General features: G+C 33.5%; 1 protein-coding gene across 1 annotated transcript in view; it reads right to left on the bottom strand.

Moving 5' to 3' along the window:
- Positions 1 to 484: 484 nt before the first annotated feature.
- The window catches only part of PHTF2 (putative homeodomain transcription factor 2), a 115,390-nt gene continuing 92,216 nt past the window's right edge, over positions 485 to 23,658 (bottom strand). Inside the window, exons 10-18 of the mRNA XM_061197645.1 lie at positions 22,554 to 22,772; positions 13,998 to 14,126; positions 12,256 to 12,528; positions 11,893 to 12,024; positions 9,579 to 9,665; positions 4,707 to 4,862; positions 3,336 to 3,431; positions 1,187 to 1,312; positions 485 to 505 (exon numbers count right to left, since the gene is read on the bottom strand). Of these exons, the coding sequence (XP_061053628.1) occupies positions 485 to 505; positions 1,187 to 1,312; positions 3,336 to 3,431; positions 4,707 to 4,862; positions 9,579 to 9,665; positions 11,893 to 12,024; positions 12,256 to 12,528; positions 13,998 to 14,126; positions 22,554 to 22,772 (1,239 nt within the window). The remainder of the gene's footprint in view (positions 506 to 1,186; positions 1,313 to 3,335; positions 3,432 to 4,706; positions 4,863 to 9,578; positions 9,666 to 11,892; positions 12,025 to 12,255; positions 12,529 to 13,997; positions 14,127 to 22,553; positions 22,773 to 23,658) is intronic.

Here is a 23,658-nt window from a genome sequence, read left to right as displayed (position 1 = left end):
CCTGGCATTGTTCCAAAATAATTCAAAAGAAACCCTGACTGGATCTTGATTTACTGAAGAAAATGCTTTATGTGTTTAGCTGAGTCCAATGCTAGGTTATAAAGTTAAAGAAGTTTTCCTCAAGTAAGGCAAGTCACGGCATTGACGGAGAAACAGTGCTTAGCAATGGCTTCTCTTCTCACGATTTGTTATTTTTGTCATTATTTATGAGCAATTACCAGGATCTCAAGTATCTGGATATCAGTTTTATCACCCTTTCAACAAGTAAGTACATCAAAGCTAAAAATAAAATATAAAGACTAAAATAAATGTAAAAAACAGTGAACAAGTGAAATAAATATAAGAATTGCACAGGACAGTCTGATGTAAACACTTCAATTTCCCAGCTGAGACTCCTGAAGCAAAGAGTCAGTGACTGCTTTCAGGCAGCTTAGTTGGTACTCTTATTCTGGAAAAGAGGCTACATCTTCTTTTCTCTGAATTGTCATGATTTAATCTTCCAAAGCTAGTGAAAAAATAATAGAAATAGTGACCATTAGAGCCAGTTTTGATATTGCAACTTATTAAATTATATCACATAATACTGTTTTTATCTAAATTTCATTCATAAACAAGTGTAGGTTCTACTATTTTAAATTCTTTTATCCTTTTATTTTCAAGACGAATTCACCTTAAACAAATAAAAACGTGAAAATCAGATTTCTCTTGCTTTTTTTTTTACTAGGAAGTGGCAATATACATATACTACTTGTTAATATGAATATACCACACCTTACTCACTAGCAGCTTTGCACATGTTGGAGGATGTATGCATTGCTATATAGATAAATAATATAACTTATGGCCAAAGCCAGAAATAGGGCTCTTTTTTTTTCTTTTTTATCACCTAAAATAGATTCAGATTATAGATGAGTAAAAATAAATACTTCCACTTATCCTATACAAGAGTCCCATTTGTAATGAATACTGTTCCAAATTAGGAGTTCCATCCGTATTATAAACCAAGAATATTTATCATTCTTTGAAATTAAATGTGAAATTATTTAATTAATACTTAATATTATACAATATAATCAAAATGACTTCCTTACTGTACATGTGCGATCTCAAGAGTGCTGGGGTAAAATAAATGTCACAAAAATGTAATAAGGCATTAAGAAATTTAAAAATACCTGCAGGCTCTTACCTTTAAATTAAATCCAAGTAAGTCACTGATAACACCAGAAACAGCTGACAGGATGACAACCTGGGTGATGTTATAAAGCAGTGGATTCATTGTAAGCCCATATAATCTAAAGGGACTGTCCAATTCCTAGCAAAAGAGGAAAAAACCATGAGCCCAGATTCATTAAGAATTATCAGTTAAATTAATTCAGGACAATATGCAAAGAGAATTTTTAGAAACACTGTTTCAAAAAAAAGTTACAAATTATGATAGTTTTAGAAAGAATAAACTTGGTTGAACTTGAAATAAGTAAATATACGTTTAGGTTTTCTTAGGAGAAAATGACTTTCATTTAAAAGAACTCTGTAACCTAAATTTGTAACTCCAATTTCTGTCCCAAATGAATGACTACTAAAGTATCAATCTAGTAGGTACAAGGTTAAAGAATATTTTTTATTATAAGAATAGAAACTGAAAGAGAACAATATCTTTTTGCAGAAGATTTAGAAACTTAGCCAAATTTTCAGCCAATATTAATACATATAGTAAAAACTCCCCCTTGAAACAATTTTCAAATACATGGATTCATTAATTAAGTGACTGATTCAAACATTTAAAGTTCTATATGTGCCAGGCACTGTGCTAGACTCTGGGAAGTTAAGATTCAGTCCCCATGCTGAAGGACTTTGCAGTCTAATAGATATGCAAATAAATAATTCAACTACAAGAGTCCACAAAAGAGATATGCATAAAAGGCAGAGGGCCATAGAGGAACGTGCTCCTGAAACTTAGTGCATGGGGGGAAAGCGGGTATTCCCTAAGACACACGAGAACATGGCACCTTTGAATTACTACAGGTTGTGCAACGGAAGACATACCTTACGTACTACTTAGGTAAGGGTCATTCTTTGGGCAAACTGTGCCTAAAGACTGGCACTAAAGGAATTTAATTGGGGGAGTAGTATATCAGATGTGCGTGTGAGAAATACGGATTAGAGAGCAGCGAGACCAGAAGGAGGAACACCCTAAGAGCTCAGTGTACCGAAAGCTCAAGTGAGATATGATGAGGGTCTGACTTAGAGCAGTACTGAGAGGGAAGAGGGGACGAATTGGAAGATTTTGAGAGGTTGAGTCAATGGGCCCGAGAACTTCTTGGCTGTGAAAAGTGAGAGAGAAGACGCAACCTATATATTAAGTCCCAGGTTCTGACTAGAAGACTGTTGTGCTTTGTATTTTAGTTATTCTTATATTTCTTTCTAATTTGCAATTGAAGCTACTCACAAGTGTCATCTTTATAGCCTCCTCCCGTCTAGCACAGTGCCTACACTATCAAGATACTCAATATTTACTTATCAAAAAACCCACCCACCACTTCTGAACTCTTTCAATGCCTTATACTGTGATGCGCAATCTATACCAACTTAATGCATTTTAAGACTGAAGAACTGACTGAAGAATTAACCACAGCACTGAGACACAACTAATTTCATACCATTCTATGAACACTTCAAAACAACTTTAAGAATTACATTCAATTTGTTACAGAAACTGAGATTTAAAAAAAAATATTTTCCTTTTAAGAAGAAAAAGCATTACTAACATTGCAAAGCAGTGATAAAGATACTTTATTAAATTACCTCCGAAGAGTTATTATTATGAGATCAGATATACTGAAATTATATTCTTTTTGATTGTTACCAAAATGCTTTGAAAATTTAAATATTTATTGGTGATACTTATTTATTATAATGATTATGTATAACTACTTTTTAAACCAACTCAGGCGGAGCAAGCAGAAGACTGCTCTGAGAAATACAAAATGAAAAAAATTTGCAAATTAACATCAAATCTTCTTTTTTAAAATCTATTTTAAGTTCTAGGATGCAAAAATTTCCAAAGATGCCAACCTCTACAATACTCTAAACATTATTAAAAGTCTTAAAATTTCAAAAGTGAATAAAATTTCAAAATGCACTGATTTGGATTACTTTGATTAGTTTTTCAATGAGAAATAAAATGTATATTGCATGAATGTGCTCAAAAATAATTTGGAAAACAGTTTCGATAATCATGAAAACCAAACACCAAGTAGGATCTACAAACAAAAAACTAAGATATAATGTTAGAGCAGCATTTTCTACATCATGTCCATTTTCAATTTCGTTTTTACCTTTAGCAGTTTAGTAGCCAGTTTTAAAACATTATTCACTAGTGTCAGTTCCTCCTTTTTGTTAGGTTTCTTCTCCATTTTCAAGTAGAGGTTTATCTTTTATTAAAAAAGAATAAATAATTAAATATACTTAAAATTACAACAAATACTTTGTTTATAAAAGGAATTTAGAGATATCTGCTAAAATAGTAGTAGTAGTTCTCTGGCTATTATTGAGATTATAGGTGATATTAATATTCTTCTTCATACTTAACCGTATATTCCAAATTTCCTATAGTGAACATATTATTTTATAATAAGAAAATAATAACTGTTATTTAAACTTTTCAAATGTAACTAAAAGCTGAAAGAAGGAAAACTGGATGTCATTATTTAAAATGCAAAACACCTTAGTCACAGAGTCAAATCAACCCTGAGAATAAATAATAACTGGAGTAAGTAAATCAATTGGTTTGTTTGCTACTTTCCCCTTTCCCTCTAATTGACTTGGTCTGACATGGTTACCAATTTTTAAAAATCAAACTATCCCTGACAAAATTACTCAATAAGTTCACTAGAAATAAGTTTGTTTAAATAATTCCTATGAAATGATAAGGAAAACGTTTAAACAAATTCATTCAAAATAATGTTAAGCATTAAAATTACTATCCTTTATACTTTCTATTGAATGAAAGTTTATGCTTATTCAAATATGGCTCTGCTACACTGCAAAGCAAACATACCCCACTAATGGTTTAAAATCCATCATTTCTACAAATGCTACTTCCTTCGTATCACATGAATATGCGACATAAAAACAGTAGATTAGACTTGAAGTCTGCATCAAGGCAGAAACACTGAAGAAAGGCTTGTGCCCTATCAAATTTCAAGTTTTGCTCTATAACACAAATGGTCTTAATCTAATAACATAGGTTCCTGAAAATTTTAAAGTAAGTATGGGACTTCCCTGGTGGTGCAGTGGATAAGAATCCGCCTGCTAATGCTGGGGACATGGGTTCGATCCCTGGTCCGGGAAGATCCTACATGCCGCGGAGCAACTAAGCCCGTGCACCACAACTACTGAGCCTGCGCTCTAGAGCCCGTGAGCCACAACCACTGAGCCCACGTGCCACAACTACTGAAGCTCCACGCGCCTAGAGCCTGTGTTCCGCAACAAGAGAAGCCACCGCAATGAGAAGCCTGCGCACCACAACAAAGAATAGCCCCCGCTCACTGCAACTAGAAAAACCCCGCGCGCGGCAACGAAAACCCAACACAGACAAAAATAAATAAATAAATAAATTTTTTAAAAATTGAAGTAAATGTAAACATTTTAGTTTAATATGTAGACTATAGACATTAATTTATAACATAATAAACATGCATTCTCACCTGTTCAGTAAGTAATATTGAGGTATTGCTATATTTTTTACTTGTTTCTGATCCAAGGGTAACAAATCTTAGGAGAAAAAGTGTTAACGAGATGCACCAGATTACCAGTTCCCAATTGTAGTGACAATCAAGGAAGATCTCATGTACATGAAGCAACTAAAAGTGTATGAAAAAGGCAATATGAAGAAACAATATGATTCAAACAATTTCTTTTTAAAAGAAAATAACATTTTACTTCATACAGATAGATCATGGATATAGAATTACATTTTTAAAACATTCCACATTTATTAGGAAATATTTCAAGCACGTAAAAGGTATAATGTAATCAAAACCCATCTAGTTACTTTTGTCAAATCTTAATATTTTGCAATATTCTTTCAGATTTTTGAAAAACAGAAGATTAAAGATGCAGTTGAAGCCCCTTTAAACTCTTCCTTTCATCATTCCCCTTCTTCCCCACCCCTCTGTAAGGGTAATGAATTTTGCATTTACCTTTTCCATGCAGTTTTTATAGTTTAGCTACATATTTATCCTTAAACTATGTTATTTTATATATATTTTAGAATTTATATAAATGCTATCACATTGCCCATATCATTCTTCAATTTGCTTTTTATTCTACTGGATTTTTGTTTTCAAAGATTATCCATTTATCCATGATACATTAAGCTCAAATTCATTCATTCTAACTCCTACAAAGGTATTACAGTAAAAGAATCAACCACAGTGGATTGGCCTACTCTACCAATTAACATTTATTGTGTTGCCAAGTTCCTTATTACAAACAATGCTGCAATAAATATTCTCTCATGCATCTCGTCTCCTTGTGCACATATATAAGACTTTCTCGAGGAGTTAATATCTAGGAGTAAAACTGCTGAGTCCTTGGATATTCACACATTCAACTTTAGTAGATATTACAAACTTGTCTCTGAAAACAGCTGTGCCAATTTATACTCTCAGCAATGTATCAGTCTTCCCTTTGCCCTCATATTTGTCTACACTTGGTATTATTCAACTTCTTAACACCTGCAAATCTGATGAGTATAAATTGTTCTCTTACTGTTTTAATTTTACTTTTCCTGATTACTTAGGGAGAATGAATATGTTTCATGTGCTTATTAGTTACTGGGCTTCCTCTTCTGTAAGTTATCTTTTTATATTCTGTATCTGATTTTTTTCTATTACGTTGTCTGGTATTTTTTTTTATTGATTTGTAGACGTTATATATTCTGAATAAAAAAGCTATTTAAATCATGTATTTTGCCAATATCTCTTCCCAGACTCTCTTTTGTTGTTTATGGTGCCTTTTGTAGTACTTACAATTTTTAGGGAAGGGCACGACAGAAGAAGAATATATGAGAGACTGCAAGTATCAGGCAAAAGTCTAAAATATTTACTGTCTGGCCCTTTACAGAGGAAGTTTGCTGATCTCTGGCTTATAGGAACAAAATTGATTCTTTTATGTTGATGTTATATCCATTTTTGTTGATCTTGAACTTCTAAAAAATGTGTATTTTTAATAATTTGTCCGTAAAGTTACTTGAATATTCTACACAATCATATAGTCTACAATGCTTTCTTTTCCAATCTTTATACAATTTCTTTCTTTTTCCTATCTTCACTGGTTAGTACCGTCCATTAAAATGCTGTCTAGAAGTTATAGAGAGGGTACCCATCTCATTCCTGATTTTAAAGTAAATATCTCAAAGATAATAAATATCCTATGTATAATGTTTGCTCCAGTTTTTGAAAGATATACTTTTATCAAACTAAGAACAGTACTTTCCAGTCATTGTATGAATCTCCACTGAAATTTACCAATTTGTTTTCTGTATATATGTAGATGATTTCTCCTTCTTTAATCAATTAAAGGAGTCCAAACTAGATAAATGGCTTTTCTAAAGGTGAAAATCTTTGCATCCCAGGGATAGAGATGACTGTCTTGGTCATGGCATATTTATTGTTATTAAATTGCTGGCTTCATCTTTCTAGTATCTTTGCATCTAAGTTAGGTCACTGTTTCCTATTTTCATACTATCTGTCTGGTATTGGTAACAAGGTTATACTAAGTACATAAATGACTTAGGGGAATATTCCCTCTTTTTCTACTCTCTAGATCTTCTGTGTAGGATTAGGATTACTTGTTTATTCGAACATTTGGCAAAATTCATCTGTAAAAACCACATGGGTCTAGATGATTTTTGTTGCTAGCAGATTTTCAAACTACTGAATCAATACTACTTTATGGTTATAGGTCTTCTCAGCTTTTCAGTTACTTTCTGAGTCAGTTTTAATTAATAAATTATGCATTTCTACAAAATAGTCCACTTAAGCTTTTAACTTCAATGACAAAAGTAATTTATACTAGTATTCTTTAAAAAAAATTCTCAACTGTTTCAGTTTAATACTGTGATTTTTCTTTTTAAAAATGTGTTATTTGTAAGTATGTTTTGAAATTTTCAAACGTATGGTTTCCTTGTTGCTGTCGTTGTTTTCTACTTTAACTGCATACAGCTAGTGGTCTGTATGGTACCAGCTGAGAATCACTTTGTCGCCTAGTACATGAAAAAGTTTTACAAACTATTCTGTGCCTGAAAAGAATATGTATTGTCCAATTACAGAACAAAATTTTTAACTATCTTGTTTAGATACATGTCTCCATTGTATTTTCGTCTGCTTAATCTATCAATTATGAAAGAAATGCATTAAATCTTCCCAATGTGGTATTCTGTCAATTTCTCACTACAGTGCTATTGATTTTGACTGTATATAGGTATGTTTGAAGTTATGTGATCACAAGCATACAAATTTGGAATTATTAGATCTTCCTGATGAATAATTCTCTAAATTTTTGTCAGGTTTCTCTTTATTCCCAATAATGCTTCTTAGATTACAGTCTCCTTCATCTGAAATTAATGTAAGTTCACCAGCTTTCTCTTGGCTAGTGTTTATCTGCAATATATTTTTCTATCTTTTTACATTCAAAACTTTTCAATGTTATTACGTTTCATGTGTCTTTTGTTGATAGCAATCGACAGATTTTATGTTCATTAGAGACAGAACTACTACAGGATGTACTTCAGGAACATGGAAATTAAACCTTGAAGAAAAGACTGAAATGCAATAAGCAATTGTGAGTAAAGAAATCAGTCTTTTTCCTTTTGGTTGCTTTTAGATTTTTCTCTGTTTTGGTGTTCTGCAGCTTCTCTATAACGTGTCTAAGTGTCGATTTACTTTTATTGTGGCTTCTTGTTCTTGTTGTGCCTCCTAAACCTGAAAATTAATGTCTTCCACCAATTCAGAAAAACTCTTAGCCATTACCTCTCCAAATACTGCTCTCCCTCTTCTTTCCATCTGAAATTCCTATTAGATATATGTTGGATCTCCCAACTGTCTCAATCTCCTTTTCATATTTCCATCTCTTCATCTCTGTTCTATATTCTGGGTAATTTCTTCCATCTCCCAGTTCACTAATTATCTTTAGCTGTCTTAAATCTGCTATTTATTCTGTTTGTTGTGTTTTAATAATAATGTCAGTGACTATTTTTTTACCTCTATGAAGCAATGCTTGGTTCTTTTTCAAATCTGTTTTTTCTTAGTGTTATCTACGTCGTCAATCATTTTAAACAACCTTATACTTTATCTGACCAGATCTGAAGTAGCTGGAGATGTACTCCTGCTGTGTGTTAATCTGTTGACTCACTCATGTTGGATTGTTTTTTCATGTGTTCTGAAACCTGAAGGGGCTTTATCTGTGGAAATCCTGTGAGGCCTAGGGTTGATGTCACATCTCCAAGAACAGTCTTGGTTTTGCTTCTTCCAGGTACCCAGGAGTCTAGGATTACTTCTTATATTAACTTCTTGACACAGGGGTTACAGGACAAGATCTGTAATGTACATTTGAACCCTGAACTTGTGTGAAAGGCAGACCTACAGTTATATATTCTTAGGAGAGACTTTCCCTGCCTCCTTGCCAAAATCCAGGCAGAATCAGACAAGCTTCCTTATTGTCTTTCTGTGCTGTTGGGCACACTGTTTTTCTTATTCCACCTTTTCACTCAGACTATAGCCCTTTGAGGATTCTGGCCTTATAGTGTATGTATAAGGAGGTATGGCAGGTCAAGGCCTCATCTTCTTGTCCTCATATGGGCATAAAATCTCAAGTCTCTCAGATACTAACACTGACAATGTACCTCACCATAACATTAACACATAAAATTAATTGCTGTTTTTCAGTTTTAGCTTCATTTTTGGCCCCTTACTGTCTTATAAACTCAGACATATATGTAATATGTATATAAAAAAGCTCACTTATGTATATTAAAAGGCTGTGTTTTTTCCCAGAATTGTATGATGTTCTAAAGCAGAAGAATTTTCAGGTAATCTAGTATGTCTTATTACTTGAAATGGAAGTTTAAATTTCATAGCATAGAATATATCCTGAGATATTTTTGTGCTTCCTGACTAATCTTGGTCAATGAGAATTCTTTTTCAGAGCATGAGGCAGTCAACTCACAGTGACAATTCAGATACAAAATAACAGAATTAATATTAAATGTGAAGAAAGCAGAGATTCATGGAAAATAGTCTGAAAATTTTCACAACTCTAACTCATAAGTTTGTTTTGGGAAATAAAGATAACCAGGTGAATTATAGACAAAAACTAATTATTATATGTTCAATCAATAGACACCTGCGAATAAGCTAACCGCTGTTCATGACATAGATGAGTAACATGCATTTATTTATTCTACAGAAAAAAACCTGTAAAAAGTCAATGTCAAATTACTTATTGATTGTTTATTATTAGAAAGCTGAATATTTATAGATCTGATTATCTAATTTCTACAGAACAAGCTAACTCACCTGGGCACAACAGATAAATACCACTGAGATAGTTAACAAGAAAGCAGATGAAACTATGACATCAACTGATCGCTGAGGACCTCGACGCTGGGGAAAAAAGGGAAAACACTTTTAAATATATTTACTAATTAGCAGCTAATTCCATGCTTTCAATTTAGGTATTGATCCATCACTGCACGTTGATCATAGCTTACAGCACTGAAAATATAACTAATTTGTGAGATGAATTTTAATTATAAAGTGTTACTATTTCCTGAGGGTTTGCAACACAGTGAAAATGGTGAATATACAGCCTAGAATTCTTAGGTTAACTTCCAAATATTCCATTTTGTCAAACATGAATCATTTATTCAACATGTGTTTTTGAGCATCTGCTCAGAATGAGGCACAGTGCTAGGAGCTGGGAACACAGCAGAGGACAAAACAGACATGGACTCTATCATCACAGGAACTTGTTGGGAGTCAGACATCAAGCTCATAGTCACAGATGTATATATAAGTTGTGAGGAGTGCTACGAAGGAAAGGTATAGAATGCTTTGAGAAAATTGGTAGGGAGTTTGGTGTAAATATCACTTCCTTAGCGAGATCTTCCCAGGCCCATACTCCTAACTCCCAAAAAGATTATGTAGGCCTGGGAAGAGCTCTCCAAGGAAGTGATATTTACACCAAACTAAGGTGCAGGAGCATGATGGCACATGGCAGTGTTGTTGTTAGAAGGAAGAGCATGTGCAAGAGTATAAAACAGAAAAGATCATAGTGCACTCAAAGAATTGAGGCAGTGTAGTATGGCTGGAATGCAGGGAAGAAAGTGTTTCAAAACGAGACAAGAGGGACAGGCTATCCGCAGGAGCTAGGTCATCAAGGGCATTATAAGCCTTGCTAAGATCTTGTTCTTCATCCTAAGATCAATGGAGAACCTTCAGAAAGCTTTAAGAATATGTTCAAATATACATTTTAAAGACATCTCTGGTAGCAAACTGAAGAAAATATTAGAAGGAGAAAATAGGAATGCTGTGAGGCCAGTTAAAAGGCAGCTGCAGTAGTCCAATGCAGAAGATGATGGGTGGCTGCAATAAGGGTGGTGGAAATGGGAAAAAAAAAAAAAGAGAAGTAAATGGATTCAAGATATATTTTGGAAGCAGAAAGGGTGGGAAATGGTGATAAACTGAATGTTGGAAATGCAAGAGAGGACGTCAGTACTGAGGATAATTCCTAGGTCTGGAGTTACGTATTTCCCTCACTGAAGTGTAAGCTCCTAAGGGTAGGGATTTTCATCTCGTCAATAGTGAATGGAACATGGTTAACATTAAATAAATGTTTATTGAATAAAATAATCAATGCATAAAAGAATGCAATACCTACTTAGGGTTGATAATGAGGGGAAATTTTAGGTGGCTTCTCACTAAGACAGGGAACAAAGATCATATCTATCCTTCCAGAAGTGTCACAGTGAGGAAAAAATAATCTACACCAATCTGTAGTATCTCCCAGTGGAGACTAACTTAGCTGAATTTAACAAGTTAAATAAATAAACAGAATAATGAATTTTTAAAATAGAAGTGTAGACAGTGCAAATTTTTTCTACTTCTTTCCTTGTTAGTTCAAAATAAAAAGCATTAAAGACCTAAGTATGTCAGAGGATAGTTGGCCTTTAGGTCAATTTTATTAAGACATGATTACTCCATACATAATGAAATTCACTGCTAATGCAACAAATAATCCTCAGAAGAAGTGTTTTCCTAAAACTAATTCAGATGTTTCCCATTTCCCTCCTGAGTTTTTATATCTTAATTCCATAATTAGGAAAGTTATTTAAAAAGATTAAGGAAAAAGAAAGGCATGAAAAGGATGGCTTAGAATTGCAAGCTAAAATTTCCAAATAGTAATAGGCCACTTCAGCGACTCACTGACAGATTTTTTTTTTTTTTTTATTCTTTTTTTAAGCAGTGGGCTCCCTCTGCTGGCTTGTGATAATCATTCTAGGTAGAAACAAAATCTTTAATCTAGCTTTTGAATGAGTAGAAGTTGGTAAGATTTATGAACAAAGATAAATTTAGGACAATCTGATCTTGAACCATCTACCTAAAATGCATTTAAGCCTTTCAGACTTCAGATGTTTTACTGTAAAGAACCAGTTTAACATTTATTTTGAATTTCTGTATATGGATCAAAATGAACACTAAGTGTGGCCACATAGCACCATATGAGTACAAATCTGACTATAAATCTAGACATACATACATAATGACAAAGAAACTGGAACTATGAGAGGGAGCCAGCACGTTAAGAGTACTTTTATCACTACCATTCTACCTTAAGATAGGACCGGAGAGAGAGCCACATTTTTATATTCTGTACTTTCTTCAATCGGAAATGGGGAACCTCAGATTTTCGAGCCCTCCTTGCCGATGTTAAATGTCCAAAGAGTTTTGCAAAAAGTAATCGCTAAAAAAGATTAAAATAAAAATTAATTTTCAAGTAGATTACCATATAAAAACAAAAATCAACAAAATAAGGATTATTAAGATTTTATTTGGTTATGTATTACAAAAACAAAATAGGAAAATAATTAGCAGCTCAAAATGATTTAATGAAATTCTAAAATACTTCAGGAATACCTTGAACATTATGAAAAGGATGAAATATTCTCTATTCAGAAGTCTATATTATACCCACCTGTTTATAAGTTCTTTCTGCTACACAGAGCAAAAAAAAGAAAATCCACACAAGAGACACACGAACCACAAAACTTATTATAACCATAGAAAGAACTATGACATCTTCATTAGAACCAAATGCAATCACATAAAGTTCTGAAGCAGAATGTGCTGTGAGTTGATCCAAGTCTGTAGCTTGGGAGAGTCGGAAAACAAATGGAGTTAAACCCAGGATTAGAGAGATTGCGTTTCCAAAAATCTGGTATCCTATTCCTGGTATATGGCTGTTTACCTTTATAGAGAGAGAGGAAAAAAGAAAAAAATAAAACTTACATAAATTTGATCTACAGTAAAATAGATTCCTAATGAAGCATTATTTTATTTATAGCAATATGAAATAATTTTGTTAAAATATATTAGTTTTAATACATGAATAATGAAATTTAAATTTACTCGAAGTTTGTAAGTCATTATTTTTTCAGTTTTTAAAAACACTTCATTATCAGATCTCTAATTCACTAAGTAGATGCAAAAGGATTTACTAACCCGGTCTTACCGGGATCTTGAAAAAAATTCTATTTATCTCATTAAAAAGTTAGAAATACTTACAAATACTGCAATATTGAAAAGAATGAGGAGATCTCATATACACTTAAATTCAGCTACAGAAAAAATCTAGAATTATACTTACTCAATAAATTTATAATTTGTGTTTTTCTTCAAAGAGTTCAATATACAAATGGACATCTCCTTAAACTCTAAAACCATTTTCTTTTATATATATACACATATATATATATTTTTCTGAAACCATTTCAGAAGAGAGACTATGCTAGAGGGGTAAAAATTAAATAAGAGGGGGGAAAAAGGGCGGAGGAATTATAAAAAAAAGGAAGTTGGAAATTAAATAATGGGAAAATATAAAATTGGTAGGACTGGGAGGGATCTGAAATATCATCTAGCTACCTTTTTATCATGATATTACAGAGTATGTAAAAATTCCCAGATAGTTAAGGTACAGAATATCAACTAGATCCAAGTCTTTAGGGACTTCTTGTCAATAGCTTTTCATAGCTCACACTGAGATATGTAACAGGACATGAAGTAGATCAATTTCTGAAACCAGTTATTTTAATTCCTGTCCCACATAATGTGTGCACAAAAGTTCTAGTTAACAATACACAAGAAATTTAAAATTGCAACTTAAATCTTGCTTAGTTGTCCAGAGGAATCAGGTAAAATTTAAAAAGTAGTAATGATCTAATAAGAGAAATAATAATAGAAACTGAAATTAAAATCCAAAGTATTTGTACTCGACATCTTCAAATAACTCAAGATTTTTACTAGTTGCATTACTTCTATATATTTAAGTAGGCAAGCATCAATACAAATTTTCCAGTTTGATTTTTTTTTTAATGTTTTGGGTAGTAATAAATAAATGAACCATGATAAATGATACAGAAAAATAAGTTTTCATCAACACTTGTATATATCTAGCAGCTCCTAAATTTGACCCATTGAAAGCAAAAATAATAACATAAAAGTAGAAAATTTTAGACTGTATCATCTCTTCTTAATCAGAATATGAAACACATTAAAAGATGAGAGTGATTTGGTAACAAATCACTGTTTAAATCACTGTTTAAATACAAATTAACTTTTTCAGGTTGAAGAAATGAGGTGAGTAGGTTATATAGTATTTCAGTCATCATTTAGTATATTAATAATCACTGTCTAAACAAATAAAATTTAAAAACTCACTCTGTTCATTATCATTCCACTGATTTCAAGTACAGACATGTCTGCTTTCTTGCAGTCATTGCCTTCCCATACGATAGCGCTTATTTTTTCTAATCCCGGGTGGGAACTATGGAGCCAGGGCAAATGACTCTATAAAAAAAAAAGAAATTGGTGAATATATTAACTGCATTTCATAAATAAGATATATATGTGTGTATATATCTGTATACACACCCAATTTTATCTACACTAATAGAAATTGGTGAATGCATTTACATTTTATTTATAGAACAAATATATGTATCTGTACAAAGTTATATCGTGTACAATTTCAATGACACTAAAATTCTATCTTAAAATCAGTTAGTATATACACTGAACAGATGGCATAAGAAATTACGTTTATAAAAATGCATAAGTTTAGAACTTTCTGTAACATCTATTAGGCAACCTACTGTTCAAAAATACTCTAAAATTTGTCAGCAAAAGCACCTAGCTGTCAATCTGTCTACATAATTCTTAATATACAAGTGTTCAAAGACAAATACACATTAAATTCATATTATTAATTGTTCATACTACTGACTGTCCAACTTATGATCACTCAATACGAAAGAATATAATAGCTGAGATATGAACCTCTTTGAAGGACTAAACAGTGATACAATCTCATTCAGAAAGAGATACAAACTTACCCATAATATTTGATTTAGTTACTTTTCTGATATTTTAATCTAGCAATTCTCCAAAGGATCAATTTAACTTTTTTCCCCCTTGGAGCAAATATTGCGAACTGAAGCACCTAGAGATAGAAGGACTCTCCCAACTAGAATAACGTATCTCTCGAAGTTTCAAGGAATACAAAAGGGTAAAAAGAAAAAGTGAAAGCTTTAATACAAAAAAATCAGATACTTAAAGTTGGGTTTTTTTGTTTGTTTGTTTCAGATCTATAATTAAAAGAATAAAACTTCAAAATAGGATAGTTGGGGGTTAAAGATGGCAACAAAATTAATGAAACACTAACATTTACATTATCGGATATTGATAGAAATAACACTAAAAGATTAGCCCCAGAATGGGATAAATTTGTTTTATTACATTACATTATTTCTAAGTTATTTTTATAACATATTTCATTGAAATAACTTCTAACAATGAACAGAAGAATCTACTTCAGAATATTCTTTGAGGACAAAAACGTCATTGAAATATGGTAAAGATATGCTTCTGTAAACTTAAGGAATATATTTTCCTCTAGGGGAAGTAAAGTTGCATTGATTCATTTCAGTTAAAGGTATAAAATAATAATACAATAATATGTAATAAAATAGACATGGGAAATTATTATTTTGACCTCATACATTAATTTTCTTTATGAACAATTATATAGGCAAACCATAATGCCAGTAGTTATGTTACTGGCAAAGCTCTTTTACATTTAGTTATTTGGCTATCAAGAGGTTTTCTCTAAAAATTTATCTGTTCCAAAGATATAGTATTTTAATATACATTAACCTTCACAGTATATATTTCACTACTGGAGAGCCTTACGAGCTATGAGATACTAGTTATTAACTACCCACTTAATTCCTCAAATTATGTTTTATAATTTTTCCCCAAACAAAATACTCTAGTTTGGGATAAAAATAATTTGCACCAAAATATGTATCAAAATTTCCCTGGAACTTTAATAACTATGAAACATAATGGAACTAAAAAGCTAAGAACAAATATGAAAAGCTGAATGGAAAGAGTGTTAAGCCACAGAGGTAACAGATGAAAACACCGATATATAGGCTTTTTTTTTTTTTTTAAGTCTCAGTCTGTAACAGTGAATTACATGAAGCAAGACATACAATACCAAGAATGTACATCTAGAGACAGAAATAGGAAATCAAAAAGTTCTTCACTCTGCTTCCAAAAGTACTCATTTTGCCCCGGTACCTTCTAACTAGCATTTGATAGCATTTTCCTATTTCCAGAAAGGCAAAAGGCAAGAGAGTAGAGAGCAACTAGAAACTGGAGAATTTTAAAAGAATTCATTAAAAGATACAGGGGCGTGTGTGTGTGAAATGTACTCAAAAATAGGGGATATGGGGATAGATGTATAAGTATAGCTGATTCACTTTGTTATAAAGCAGAAACTAACACACCATTGTAAAGCAATTATACTCCAATAAAGATGTTAAAAAAATTTTAAAAATATTGTACAAATATGTACTGCCTTCAGTACATGAGACTTTTTTTAAAAGTTTCAAAGAAAACATCAGAGCAAATCATTCCATTTTATAATTTTATCACATAGATTCTTCTTAGTTACGTTTTTCAAACTAAAATTTGGAACTCTTTCAATGGTTGCTCTTTATCCTCATCAAAGTTTCAACTGCTTTGCTCCCTGTTCATTCACAACTGCCTGGAAACCTTAACACTTTAAATGGCAGCATGTTTTATTTCAGATAAATTCACCATGACAATTGTTTTCCTGAAGTTTCCACCTGTGGGAACTGTAGCCATTAAAATACGGCTTTACCCACTGAAGAATTAATTTCACTTGAATGTGGCTTTATATTTTATTATATATTCAGCCGTGACTACAGGAGAAAAATTTTCTCTTTTCGAAATGTTTCAGTAACTATTTACCAAGAAAATAAAACAAAACTACAAATTTGGTGACATACTGACTAGAACACACTGATTCAAATACTCAGTGCTTCTTCACATGAGGAGGAATTTTTCAGTCTTCATGCTAGGCAGAAAAGGGTCTTCCAAACCTAATACAGACCTGAGTCAAACAAGAAAAAAAGCAGGCAGCTTTTCATTAAAGGGAGCTAATTTCAGCTAAAACTGAAAACATGAGCTTATTTTTTAGGAGCCTGAGAATACAAAATGTGTGTATAATCAAGTATATAATCCAAAAGCAAAACCAAAGTAAACCTAGAATACTATAATTAATATGCAGAGTAGAACATTAAAAAATGTTTATTTTACCAAAAAAAGCAGCAGAGTAGTGTGACAGATTTAGGACCAATTTATTCTGTAGAGCATTCATTAAAACAAATTTTTTAATCATTTAAGAAAGGCCTAATTGGCATGTTTTGAAAATTTTTGTTTCATTCATTCACTCAACTAATATTAAACACCTACTATGTACCAGGCACTGTGTGATACAACAATGAGCAAAACAACACACGGTCCCTGCCTTTGTGCCACTTATGGGATTGCTGGGAAAATAGCTCACAGGCATTTTCCTAAACCTCAATTCCAGTTATTATCCTCTGTGACTTAGATGAATACACAGATGACTCATCCAACACCCTTTTCTCACGCACTGTTCATTGTTTTTTTCACTTCTTAAATTCCAGGGAGCTTCGGCTATACCCATGGCCACACCCTGGACCCTGTCACCACACAGAATTGCTCTACATCTGAAATGAGTCTCCAGCCACAACCTCTCATCTTACCAGGTCTCTCAAACCTTCAATTCAAAGCACACTCTTCCCTGAACATACCTATTCTTCAACCTATCAGTCCCTTCTTGGTTTCATTTCCTTCTCAATCTAACATGTCTAGATTTTTACCATATCCATTATTTCAACCAGCATATCATCCCCTCTCCTGTCCCTTGAATAGCAACTATTTAGCACCTACACTGTATGACTTTGGGTGCATTATTTAATTCTGAGCCTCCATTTTCTCATCTACAAAACAAAAAATAACCTACATTGTTATAGGTCATGTGGATTGTATGAGACAATGCATCTAGATTACTTTGCACAGTGGAAGATATATAATAAATGCTTATTAAATGTTTGCTACTATTATAATTATTACAACTATATTCCAGAGAATAGCATACAACTATGTAGAACGGGCAACTACAAATTCCTAGTTTCAGATTGCAATTGGACCCTCAACCACGTGGCAGTGTGACTCTTTTTAATGTGTTACTTGGCTTGAACACAAGCAAACACAAACTCTCTCCCCACCATCTCCGTTTCCCACAAATGAAAATGTCAAGCCTTCACCACCATCCACAAGCCCCTTATCCTATCATCTCACTTCTTTACTGTTAATAGACCACCTGGCCTCCTGCACTTCAAAGAACAGAGATCATCAGGCAGTAACTCCCTCGTGGTCTTACCTGCTTCGTGCACTCTTCCTCCTCCTATTTCAGCAGAGGACGGGTTCCTCGTCCTGCAGGAGGCTAAGCTTCCTAATCATGCCTCCTCTCCAGAACCCTAATCATTCAACAACTTCTCCTGTACCTCTTCAATTCTTCCCTACTGTTTTTTCTCCTATGCACGTAAGTGCTCAAGTATCTCACATCTTCACATTTAGGAGGTGGGGACCAAAACATTCCTTCAGTTTCTCCAACCTGTCAGGGCCATGCTTCTTAAACCTCATTCCTCACTTTCACCCCTCAACCCTCTGTAGCAAAGCTTCCTTCCCCTAACAGTTTTCCTGAAGCTGAAGCCAAAATGAATGGATATATTTTTAAGAGAAACATTTCAATCAGATCGAGAATAATAATACTTGGCTTTATCATATATTTATTTTACCCCCATTTGCTCCAGGTATTTTAATTTACAAAAATTACAGGCAAAATTGAAACTTACTTTGTACCCTTCCCTGCTCTCATTCCCTTTTTAATTCCCCAGATCTATTATCCTAAATTTGATGTTCATTATTCCCTTGCATGTTTTTATATGCTTACTGCATATGCTTTTATTCATAAACTATAACCTTGCATGTTTTAAAACTTCATTATAAATGGTATATTGTACGTATAATTCTGCAACTTGCTTTTTTTATTCAAAGTTATATTCACAAGATTTATTCTTTTTGATATATGTAACTGAGTTCATTCAATTTCACTGCTGTATATTGCTTTATCATATGCCATGATTTATTAATTCTACTATTGTTGGCTATTGCATTATTTTCCATCTTTCACTATCACATACAATGCAATGAACATTTTTTAATATGTCTCCTTGTGCCCATCTTCTAAAGTATCCTTGGAGTGAGAAGAAAGAGTCTTATAGTATGTAGACCTTCAATTTTATTGTAAAGTAACAAAGTGCTCTCCAAAGTAGTTGTGCAGATTTATATTAACATCAGCTTTGAATAAGAGCATTAGAAAATTCTTTTCTTAAAATAGCAAAAAACAAACCAGTATTTTTTGCAAGGAATGGAAATTCCAGCTAGCTCAAATAAAGGTAGTGATTGGATGATGGTGTTTCTCATCAGAAACATTTTGTGGCATCCAAGGGAAACTTTACTCTAACTAGGACTTAGGACAGAGGAATCAGCAGCCCTGGGGACCCTCTGTGCCTTGTAGACTTTCAGTCAATTATTCTGCCATTAATGTGCCTCAGCTGAACCCCACGTGTCTCTCTTCTATTGAACTTTAGTTACATGTAACTATAGTTACATGTACAGACACACATGTGTTACAATCTCATTACACATACTCTCTCACAACCCTTTTTCTGATGATAAGAATAGAATTCATTTTGTTCCTTGGAAGGAGGAGGAAGCAGAGATAAAGAGAGAACTGTTCAACACCGAGTCTTCAGTAGAACTGACTAAAAGTAAGATGTTTGATATGAGAATATTTTTTCCTAAAAATGTGTCAAGTAGTAGCATTTCAAATTTGGGTTGGTGTGAGGTGAAACAAAAGTAGTACTTGCCTGGAGATTAGCCAGAGCAGGGACCATGAATACACAAACCCGGAGAAAATAACAGATGTTATGCAGCGAGCTTTGGGCTTTGGGAGAGTTTAAGTCAAGTTTTCCTAAATCTGATTAGCACTAGCCCAGATGGAGGGAGCCAGGTTCCCTCTTCTGGGCTCTGCACTTCAGAGGCCCCCTTTCTGGCTCTGCTCCAGCGGTGCCCCTCCCTGTGAAGTAAGGAGTTTGCAGAGTTGGGGATATGCATATCTGGAACCCATACCCTTCTGGATCCATGGGACCTAGAATCCCCTATCCTACTGGTCCCAAGCTGGCTTCCTAGGCCTACACAGGCCTCTTGCCCAGGTCCCTCTGGAGAGTAGATCACCCCACCAGTGTGTATATATCTGGGCCAGAGGAGTGGCCAAGGAATTTGGTTTGGAAGGATGTGGAAGGAAGTTGGGTGTTGGACCCTAGGATGTCCATATTCACACGTGAGTCCCTCCTGATGCTAGATGAAGCTTGGGATGAAAAGACAAAAGGCTTAGTCCAAGAGCCTCCACTGGTACTTTTACCCTAGTACCTGAAAATCTGAGAAGAAAGCTTATCTACGAAGGACAGGGTGGCCCGAGCTGACATTCCATGTAGCGTAATTTGAGGGGCATCGCAAAACCCTGCTTATAATACAAGGTATGCCTTGGGTAAACCTGTCCTGAGAATCAACCATGAACCTCCTCCCTAACTGATATAGTAATGAAGCAGTGAGAAAAATTCACCTACAATTTTAATTTTCAAAAGCTCATTATGCATTATGGTCTTGTAAGAAAAATATTTCATATGCAGCCACCTGTAAAGTGAAATAGGCTAAAGGCTTGGTTCTCATACAAGGCAATAATTTCTCCATTTGGAATGCTAGCAATGTTCTCTCTTCGGAAAGTTTATAGAGCTTATATCCTGCCTGTTCTCCTTTAATAAAGAAATATTAAATATTTTAAAATAAACTTTCTTTAATGAGCTAGAAAAAAAATTATTTTCTTACCTAAAGTAACAAGTATTTTTTTCCTATAATTTCTTCTAAATATTTTAAAGTTTTATTTCTTCACACTTAGGAACTATCTGGAATAAATTTTTGTCTTTGGATAATTATTTGACCCACAACCATATACTGAACAGTCCATCCTTTTTCTACTGATTTGTAATGTCACTTATATCATACATTAGGGATCCATACAAACAGGTATCTATTTCTGGGTTTTCTATTCTGTCCCATTGGTCTATCTGTTTACACACTGAGTCTGTCTGGCCTGCTATAACAGAATACCACAGACTAAACGGCTTACAGACAACAGAAATCTGTTTCTCGCAGTTCTGGAGGATGGGAAGTCCAAGATCAAGGTGCTGGCATATTTGGTGTCTGGTGAGATCTCACTTCCTGGTTCACAGACTACTCTCTTTTTGTTGTAACCTCACATGATGAAAGAGAAAAGGGAGCTCTCTAAGGCACCTCTTTTACAGGGGCAGTAATCCTATTCATGAGGGCTCTATCCTCATGATCTAATCACTTCCCAAAGGCCCCATCTCCAAATACTATCACATTTGGGATTAGGCTTTGACTTATCAATTTGGGGGGAACATAATATTCAGTCTATAGCATACAGCTGTACCATACCATCTTAATTACTACACCTTTAAAGTAAATTTTTATACTCAGTAAGAAAAGTCCTCTGTTCTTCAAAATTATTTTTGCTATTCTTGACATTTTGCTCTTTAATGTGGACTTTAAATCAGTCTAAGTTCAACTAAAACACAAACAAACAAACATGCTGGTAGGATTTTGATAGAAAAAGCAGTGATAATGAGTATCTCTTTCTTGTTCCTGACATTAATAAAAATGATCCTAAAATTTCATCATAAAGTATGATAGGTTTTTAGAAGGTTCTTTGACAGTTACCTTTTATCAGATTAAGGAAGTTTCCTTCCATCTCTAGTTGTCTAAGAGCTTACTTGTTGGTTTTATTATTAAGATTTGACGAGAAGTTGGATAAGAGAGAGAAGAAGGTAAGGAAGAGTAACCCCCACGTTTCTGAACTGGCGAGTGAGTGGATGGAGATGTCATTCATAAGAAAAACAGATTTATGAAGGAAGATGGAGTATTTGGTAAATGTGAAGTACTGGTGGGACATTCTAATGAAGCTATCCTATAGACCTGTGTTGTCCAATATGGTATCCTACTCACATGTGGCTATTGATTACTTGAAATGTGGCTAGTCCAAATGAGATGTGCTGTAAGTGTTCACAACAGATATCGAAGAAAGTATTAAAAAATAACATATTTCATTAATATTTCTCATACTAGTTATAGGTTGAAATGATAATATCTTGAATATACTGGGTTAAACAAAACATACTTAAATTAATTCCACCTTTTTAAATGTTTTTAAATGAGACTACCAGAAAATTTTGAATTACATATGTAACTCTCATTATACTTCTGTTGGATAGCATTACTATAGGCACTTGGAGATACAAATCTGATACTCATGAGGTGTGACTTTGTGAATTATAATCTTATAGGTGGAGTTAAGGCCACAGGTATAGATGAATCTGACCGTGAAGTATGCTGAGTGAGAAAAGGACTAATGCATCTAAAGTACAATTTGACTTACAAAACTCTATTTACTGACAATTTCTGAGGAATATATGTTTGCAAGGTGAGTGACACAATCATTATACAAATATTGAGATTCTATGTTCCAGTGAAGCCAGACCGCAGCTCACATGAAAATAAAAATAATACAGGAACATTATTTTAATTGTAGGTTTTTTCTTCACCTCTGTAAAATCTGTACATACATTCAAAGGAGCTGGACTTACAGCCCCACATAATCCAACACTGTAAACCAACCTGATGAAAAGGGTCGTCTCTATATTCTTTTTTCACACATGGATTAATTTGAGGATTTTCCACATCTGTCTCACTGGTACAAGATGATCGGCATTCTGCACAATGTAACAAGTCTTCCCATAATACATCTTCTGTTTCAGATTCTGGCCTTGTGCTCTCAGAATCCTGTCTGGAACTTGAACAGCGAGAGCTGCAACTAGTACCCGATTTAGGGGCATCCTGAAATCAAGATATTCTTTGACATTAATACAATTTATGTACCCTTTCCAACTCAAAGGATTCTATCAGAAACATATATTGCTACTTTTTGCTAAAACAACACACACACTGTCAAATGACAGTGAAATAAATAGCAAAGCATTAAAATACATAATATTTTTTAAGGAGAAACAAAATTTCCTCATATCAAAATCTGATTTCACATCTCAGCTCAAGTGTTATTTTGCAGGCAAAGGTTGTGCCTGTTTTCTCTTAAAGTTTATACAAAGTTCAGAATTCAGAGACTAGTCTAAATCCATATGGACTGCATAGTCAGTGAATGTTAACCCACTTTAATTGATGTGTTTAATGGAGTTCTTTTCTTAGTTTTTTTTTTTTTTTTTGCAACAACAGATTTCATGTATCTACTGTTTTTGTTTTTCAAACAGAAGTTCAATAAATTGATATAAAATTAACAAATAATCTATATCAGGAAGATAACTGCCAACTCATGTTTCTTAATCTATTGTAAAAAAGTGAAAAACTAAAAGGCACAAGTTAAATAATTTCTGACCAATTTACTTTTTTCCTAAGAGTTTTTAATGTACAAAATAAATACCTTTGACTACACTTTAATTTAAATTAATTCCAAATAACCTTTCCTAAATAAAGAATGGTAATAGCCATCCTTATGTAGTCAAGTATGCTGAAATTTTTGGATTTGTTTTTAGCTATCCTCTGTCACTAAGATTTCGTCAATTCTACTTTAAAATATTTTATATTTACCCCTCTCTATTTCCCATGTTATCACCACAGTTCAGACTTCATCATTCACACCTTGTTTGCTCTAAGACCTTCCTGCCTGACCCCTATCTGAAAGGCCTTCCCCTCTTTCCAGATTAACCTT

This window comes from Eubalaena glacialis, chromosome 8 (assembly GCF_028564815.1).
Source record: "Eubalaena glacialis isolate mEubGla1 chromosome 8, mEubGla1.1.hap2.+ XY, whole genome shotgun sequence".
Taxonomy (NCBI): Eukaryota; Metazoa; Chordata; class Mammalia; order Artiodactyla; family Balaenidae; genus Eubalaena; species Eubalaena glacialis.
Note: the sequence above shows the minus strand (reverse complement) of the source record. Positions and strands in the feature narration are given on the sequence as shown.